Source organism: Rhipicephalus microplus, chromosome 1, assembly GCF_043290135.1.
Source record: "Rhipicephalus microplus isolate Deutch F79 chromosome 1, USDA_Rmic, whole genome shotgun sequence".
Taxonomy (NCBI): domain Eukaryota; kingdom Metazoa; phylum Arthropoda; class Arachnida; order Ixodida; family Ixodidae; genus Rhipicephalus; species Rhipicephalus microplus.
In genome coordinates this window covers 137,451,611-137,459,699 of record NC_134700.1, presented here as the reverse complement: position 1 = coordinate 137,459,699, position 8,089 = coordinate 137,451,611, and the positions used below count along the sequence as shown (strand labels likewise).

General features: G+C 42.1%; 1 protein-coding gene across 1 annotated transcript in view; it reads left to right on the top strand.

Moving 5' to 3' along the window:
* The first annotated feature begins 867 nt into the window (after nucleotides 1-867).
* The window catches only part of LOC119177846 (rifampicin phosphotransferase), a 117,468-nt gene continuing 110,246 nt past the window's right edge, over nucleotides 868-8,089 (top strand). The window contains exons 1-2 of the mRNA XM_075867303.1: nucleotides 868-894; nucleotides 4,724-4,974. Coding sequence (XP_075723418.1) covers nucleotides 868-894; nucleotides 4,724-4,974 — 278 coding nt within the window. The remainder of the gene's footprint in view (nucleotides 895-4,723; nucleotides 4,975-8,089) is intronic.

Genomic DNA, 8,089 nt, shown 5'->3' with positions numbered 1-8,089 from the left:
AAGATGCACTCAAATCAGCGTGCTCAAACTTTTGCTTTCTGGTAGTTTTAGGTGTGTTGTAGCGGTTGTTATTGCGAAGTTGTTTTATTTGTAACGACTACTCACCACACAGCGACATAATCTTTAAAATAAAGAAACTCCGTCTGCGCCGTCTTTTCAAGATTAGCGTTGTTTCAGAGTGCTATGTGTCATTTTGTTGTCAAAGCTCAAAAGTGTTTTGCAGCATTCCTGAAAGGCTGACACATGCACGTAGTCCCGAGGTGATGTGTTTCGTTTATCTTTGTCTCTTTTTTGTTTGCTGGTAGGTCTGAGTTTTCTACTGCGATATCTTGTGGCCTTGGTGCGTCTTACGTACCTGCTGCGAAGAAAGGCGCTGCGATTTGTTTACTTAGAACCAGAGAAGTACAATGACGTCATACACAGCGGAGCCGTCTGTACACCAGTAGAGTGGTCCAAGGAATGCCCACAGCAAAGACCACGCTTGGACAAGGCAAGTGGGCTTCTAGCCTCTACTACAGAAGCTTCTTGATGCATATCAATTGCAATTGGTTCAGAAACATCTGGTTTGGGTATTTTTCGGTGTCTTCATGAGTGCAGCTGCATTGACATGAAAATTATCTGCACCCAAAATTATTAAACGTGGATATGGGCCCTGGTAGCACAGAGAGATATGAAGACGTTGCTGGTGTACTAAGACCTGTATGCACGAACCTACCTTATCGTTTTCTCTCCTTTTCCTTATCATTCTAGTGCGCCTAATGAGCATTACGCGCTTAAAAGCAGTACGCAGGGCAAAAGATAACTGAGTTCGGCTTATGATTGTTGCCCTGATATAGTCTTATGAAGCATATTACTGCAACTGAAACAATGGGTAAACCGAGTGATACATATCAGGTGAGTTTGTGAATGCAGAAAGAAGAACCTATATATATATATATACTCGATGCACGCGCTCCAGTGTGGGCATGGTTCTGTCTACAATTCTCTCTTATGCTGTTTCTATCCTTTCAACACATGCAGGCTAGGAAACCGAATGTTAATTTGTTTAACGTCCCTACTTATGTGGCTTTTTTCTCACTATGCCAATGTTTTTTCTGTTCAAAGGTGTGTATTATTAGTATCCCACACAAGAAAGTCGTGGTATGAAAATCGAACTCTTGACCGACTTAGCTGTTGAATTTACAGTAGTGAAAGTGAGCACTTTTGTATGGGTAGTTACAACATTCCCTTTCAGCCAGTAATGGTTATACAAAAGCTCCGAAAATAACAGTTTCAGTAAGTTACGCTATCCGTGGATTCAATCTGTGGGCTGAGGGTGCGTGGTCAGTCGATACTCGTCAACTCATAAGACGGGTAGCGTTTGTGAGTGAGCATTCGGGTAAAATAACAAGTGCGTCAGCACTGACCGAGTGGACTGCCATCGATAACAAAAACCCTCATCAACCGCACAGCCTCTGCAGGTGGCCGAGAAAGTGCTCACAAACACCGTTTTTTGATAAGTGCGGGGAGTTGGGCAAGTTGGTAAACATTGCACAACTTCAAGTGCGAAGTGCAAAAGACACTGATACAAAGAATATAGACGTGCGCAGCACAAGCGCTATACATGCATCTGCTTTTTCCGCTGAACGCGTTCGAAGCTATGCGTCGTTTTTTTTTGGTGAAAACTTGCCTTAAAATTACGACAAGAGTAGACGCCATCTCCCCGTTGACTGTTGGGTGTTTGTACTCGACGATAGAGTTAATCGAACATGTAGTTATCGGCATACCAGTCCTTCATTTATTCCTTTCTTTCTTTTTTTTCCTTTTCGGTCTTTCTTTCTTTCTTTCTTTCTTTCTTTCTTTCTTTCTTTCTTTCTTTCTTTCTTTCTTTCTTTCTCTCTTTCTTTCTTTCTTTCTTTCTCTCTTCCTTTCTTTGTTTCTTTCTTTCTTTCCTTCGTTCTTTTTTCTTTCTTTCTTTCTTTCTTTCTTTCTTTCTTTCTTTCAGTTTACTGATATGAGGGCCTTTTATAGAAAAACAAGAACGTGTCACCCTCATGATTGAGATGAAAAATCCGTAAATAGGGGTTAAGTCGAGCCGACATTTCGACAAGCAGAGTAGTCTTCCTCAAAGCTAAATCAGCTTAGGTCCTCTTATTTTCTCTTCTATCTTCTAGCCGTTAGGAAGACAAGTCCGCTTGTCAAAATGGTGGTTTGACAAAAACCCTGTTTACAGGTTTTTCATCGCAGGTTTCCGTGTTCCCTTCCCACAGATTTTCAGGCGCTCGTAATTACGGTGACGGAGACAATACGAGATTATCATGGGCTATTTCTGCCATACACAAGCTCACACAACCAATGTGGTGAACATGGCTGTACTAACACATGTACGAAGCAGCGAATCAGACGCCTGGCACAGGCGAGCGCGGATACATTACAGCAAGTGTTCAATGAGGAAAACCAGCCGATAAGTTTGCGTGTCTTGGCAATTGAACGGATGCTGGGTGAGGAGATCGCAACAAAACTGTATACAGAACTTTCATCATAAAATGCGTTCTTTATTGTTTTTAGCAAAAATTGAACATTGAACATCGCTGAAGCGAACGTTATGGTGAGACGACTACGACGACACGGTACTTAAAACCCACGGCGTAAGGAGCTTCGCTCCTAAGACATAATTCTGATGTCAATAAATATACAGATATGGCATTCTTATTGAGCTCTCTTGCGCGATATAGGTGACTTCGATAATTTCGTGAGTGCGCTTGTCCTGATGTCTGCCAAATGACTGTGGTTTCCTCAAACAATGGGGTGCAACCACAGGTGGAGCAATGAATGGCGAAAAAAATTGGCATATCCCACATACAGTGAAAATCGCTGATATGCGAAGCATGAATGAGGAATGTTGATATGTCACTTTAAAATGAGCACAACAATACGAGGCGGAGGTAAATGATGCCGCACGTGACTTTTGTGTCATGATTATCACGTTTGGACGTGTCATTTACCCTCATCATCTATTCACGTAACCTGATATCAAATTTGGTATATGTGCACCTAGCGAAACGACCGCGAGCGCATCATGAGTGTGGCATGTAGTCATGTTGTTACATGACACGCGTCTCATGATTATCATGTTTGAACTAGTCATATACCTTCGTCATTCATTCACGTCCCGTAATACCAAATTTGGTGTATGTGAAGCTAGCAAAATGGCCGCGAGCATATCAAGAGTGTCGCATGTAGTCATGTTGTTACATGACATGCATCTCATGATCATCATGTTTGCGCCAGTCACATACCTTCGTCATCCATTCGCGTCCCGTAACACCAAATTTGGTATATATGAAGCTAGCGAAATGACTTCGAGCATACCATGAGCGTGGTGCGTAGTCATGAATCATGACTTACATGACACGCATGTCATGATTTACACATTAGGGTATGTCACTTGTGTTCGTCATGCAGTCATGTCATACCATGCTGATTTTGCAACATGTCATGTGAATGAAACTACCTCAAAAGCAGCAAGACCTTAAAATATAAGTCATGGCATTCATGACGTACATGTCATGATAGTCATGTTATGACTAGTCAGTTATGCTCGTCATACAGTCATTTTATGACATACCAAATTTGGTATTAATACCAATAGCCAGGAGAGCTAAATGTCGTAGGCGGCTAGATAGATAGATAGATAGATAGGTAGATAGATAGATAGATAGATAGATAGATAGATAGATAGATGATAGATAGATAGGTAGATGATAGATAGATAGATACGCTCAAAGTCGCCGAAGCTCGCTAAGAAATGCTTCGCATTTAAAAGCCCTATCTAGTATAGCACGCAATACTCTTTCACTCACGAAGGTGGTCAATCAGACACGCTCCTTCTTGGCCTGCGTAGCATCCTCTACGTGAAAGTGGAATACAATAGATGACGTTGCTAAAGCATTTACGTACTGTGTGTGACGCTTGATAGTGCACGAACGTTTCTTTTTCATAACAGGACAGCTTGCACATGACAAGGTTTTCATGTTTTGTTCATGTTTTCTTCATATATTTTTGGATATACTTTCCTTTCGTGTGGAATAAAAATTCGGTTGATAGTCAGCGCTTGACTGTGTCTCTTTTTGATAGATATGTGAAGTTTCACGTCCCAAAACCAGCATATGATAATGAGAGACGCTGCAGTGGAGGGCTCTGGATATTTCGACCACCTGGGGTTCTTTAAAGTGCACCCAAATCTGAGTACACGGGCCTTCAACATTTCCGCCTTCATTGGAAATGCAGCCGCCGCAGCCGGGATTTGATCCCGCGACCTGCGGGTCAGCAGCCGAATACCTTAGCCACTAGACCACCGCTGCGGGGCTGTGTCTCTTCTTGTGTCCCCGTTTTGAATTCGTGCTGTTCTACTTCATAACGCTAAACTAACTAATTCATAGCTTATCTTCATTAAGCTATATTTCTAGTTGCTCATGCTTCTTCACTCCTGCCACAGTTCATTCATTTTTGCTCATTCAGCGTTTGCCAATGTCTCATCTCATGTCTCCGTGTTGAATTCGCACTGTTCATGTTTCATAATGCTAAACCAACTAGCCCAAAGTTTATTTTATTATGTTTGCCATAATACAGCGTTGCCTTTTTAAAACTCTACTAACATAAGGGAGTGCCTCGGATACCGGCCAGAACGTCACCAATATGTGTATAGGAAAGACCGCGTCTTACGTATGTTTCTTGCGTGCAGTGCCTAGACGAGGTCCTCTTCTGCGGTGTCAACACAGAAGGGGACCGTCTCATTGTGAGTGTGTCCCGCCTCGGCGACCACGTGGCCGAGCTGTGGCTCGTCTTGTACACTCGCGATGGGAAGAAGTACTCGCTACCAACGGAAGTCACGCTCGACCGCAGTGCTGGAAGCTGCTACTCTGCCGCCGGTGTCAGGCTCCAGTGCTTGGCTGCCAACCGCCGGTGGCGCGTAGCATTCAATGGACTGCTCAGGTTGGTGGCTATATGTGCTCAATTAAAAAAACTGAACACATTGCAATGAGAGAAATTGCGAACTTGACTACAGCAGAAACTTCTAAGATGCAGTGCGTAAATGCAGTGCGTGGATAACGTGCGTAGGCGCGGCTTATTGTATTACCAATCATTGTAGCACACTAGCCTGCGTTACCGATCCTGAACTGTTTTTTAAGGTTGTTTTGCCTATTATTCCTTTGTAATAATTGGTCTAATTTCTCGAATATTAGCTTTGTACTCGCTATCTTACACAATACACTTTCGTGCCATGTAAGGCACAGTGAATGAATAAATTATTACATTCATTCAATCAATCAATCAATCAATCACTTAATCAAATCTTTATTTCTAACAGTTCTTTACAATTTAATTTCTTGGGAGTCCTCTGGGGAAAAGCTGGTTGCAAACAACTTGAGAGTGTCTGAAGGTCCTTTATGGCAGTTCTATACGCGGCGTACAACAAAAAAGTATTTTAAATGAGTTATTATTATTATTTATTAATATATGTGGAAATTAACGTCCCAAAACCATATTTTAAGTAAGTGTACATGTGTTGCAATATATCCAAAGTATAATGAAAACATTTAAAAAATAAGTTTGTGTTCAACAGTGGTCATTTGAAAGATTTATTCAAATGCAAAAAGCAGTAAAACAGTGCAACTTCATGTGATAAATAAAACTGGAGTTGAGTACCATAAATATAAATACGATAACAATGAAATTGGCCAACGCTAGTCAACCTTGAGTAGAAATAGTGAAATATTAGCAAAAAATAGCTGACGTCAGCATAAATTAGCGAAGCTCTGTTTTTTTATCAGCCGACACTTTCCAATGCTGACCAACAGAACCATAGTTTTGCCAACAATAACACTCTTCAACCAGCACTACCAGCCTTTATTCATCATTCAGCCAACTTGAGGCTTACATTAGAAGCCTTTGTGGGTTCATTAGTCACCACTAGCTATATCATATCATAGTCAAATCAGCTGGCAAAGTTTCAAAACGTGTGACAAGAGGCTGGTGGTAGTGAAAAGAGTCTGAACTGTAGGTTCTAAGCCAAGCATTATTTTTGCAGTTTGCACAGTACTTGTATTTGGAAAATGCGATCAAAATTCACAAAAAGCAGCATGTGGCATCACCAGGTGGCAAGTCTTGACACTGCGAGAACGAGCCGTAAGGGACGCTATGCGGATTCTGTGGCGGTCATGTGACACCACACATTATCCTTGCCTTTATTCTAATTACTTGTACTTTTATTTCTAGTTCATCATAAGCTCATTACGGTGCAGACGGAATTCACATTGAGAAAAGGCGGTACCTTTGTGTTGTTAGTCGGACCATGCCGGTCCGTGGCACGCGGTTGCACGCTGTGTGCATGCACGGTGAACTGCAGCACGTGCGCACGAAATGCCGTTGCAATCACCTACCGCTGTCTGCAGCATGTGTGCCACGTGAGGCTGCATCGACAAAGCAGGCGAAGGTGAATTGAGCTTTACTGGGCCAAGAAGAACCCAGATTCAACATCAGCAGATGGGAGGTCCGCCACTATTGCTCTCTGTGCCCGTGCTAGTACTGGAAGACCATAGCGCACCGCCCGTTCAAAAACTTTACATAAATATTCCAGTCGCACTCCTGTGAAATATGAGCAGAGGTGGCAAGCTAGCGCCACCACCTGGCATACGCAGATTGAGTTTTAAATGCGAAGCCTTTTTAAGCGAGCTTCGGCGACTGTGAACGTATCTATCTATCTATCTATCTATCTATCTATCTATCTATCTATCTATCTATCTATCTATCTATCTATCTATCTATCTATCTATCTATCTATCTATCTATCTATCTATCTATCTATCTATCTATCTATCTATCTATCTATCTATCTATCTATCTATCTATCTATCTATCTATCTGTCTGTCTGTCTGTCTGTCTGTCTGTCTGTCTGTCTGTCTATCTATCTATCTATCTATCTATCTATCTATCTATCTATCTATCTATCTATCTATCTATCTATCTATCTATCTATCTATCTATCTATCTATCTATCTATCTATCTATCTATCTGTCTGTCTGTCTGTCTGTCTGTCTGTCTGTCTGTCTGTCTGTCTGTCTATCTATCTATCTATCTATCTATCTATCTATCTATCTATCTATCTATCTATCTATCTATCTATCTATCTATCTATCTATCTATCTATCTATCTATCTATCTATCTATCTATCTATCTATCTATCTATCTATCCATCTATCTATCTATCTATCTATCTATCTATCTATCTATCTATCTATCTATCTATCTATGTATCTATCCGCCTACGACTTTCAGCTCTTGTGACCATTTCGATGGTGAAATCGATACCAAAATTTTATGACATAACATAACTGTATCACGAGCTCAAGTGACTAGTCATAACATGAAAATCATGATGTTGTAACGGACTAGTAAAAGGCAGAGAAGAGAAGGAGAGGAAGACGAAGATGCTTGGAACGATCGGAGTGCGCTGCCGCGAACGACCATCGCTCACCTCCTGTAAATAAAACCATTTCACCACAGCTCGCTGTAACAGTTGTGGTGGAGGTGCTGGGTAATCGACACCCGAAGACGGATGCTGAACCGCAAGTTATTCGATGAAGCTGTCGCCTTGCTGGACTTCCCCCGAATCAATCTGGACTCGACATGTACCACAACGCAGATGAACACCGACCCTTCTCGACTTCAGCGCCAACCAGTTCAGCTCCACAACTGAGAGATGCTCATCCCTTCGCCGACGGCCCAGATGAAGACGTCGAGGCTTGGCTCATCCACTACAAACGGGTGAGCGCCACCAACATATGGGATGCCGCTTCTCAGCTTTTGTACGTCGCGTTCTTTCTGACGGATACTGCGTTAATGTAGTATGAGAATCGGGAGGAAACGCTAACGACGTGGGACAGATTTGTTTCTGAGATCAAAGAGCGTTTCGGCGACCTCACAACGAAAAAGAAAAGAGCAGAACAGACGCTAATACAACGCGCTCAAGTGCCAGGTGAAACTTGCAAGACCTACATTGAGGAAGTTATAAAGCTATGTAGGATCATTGACTCCAGAATGTCTG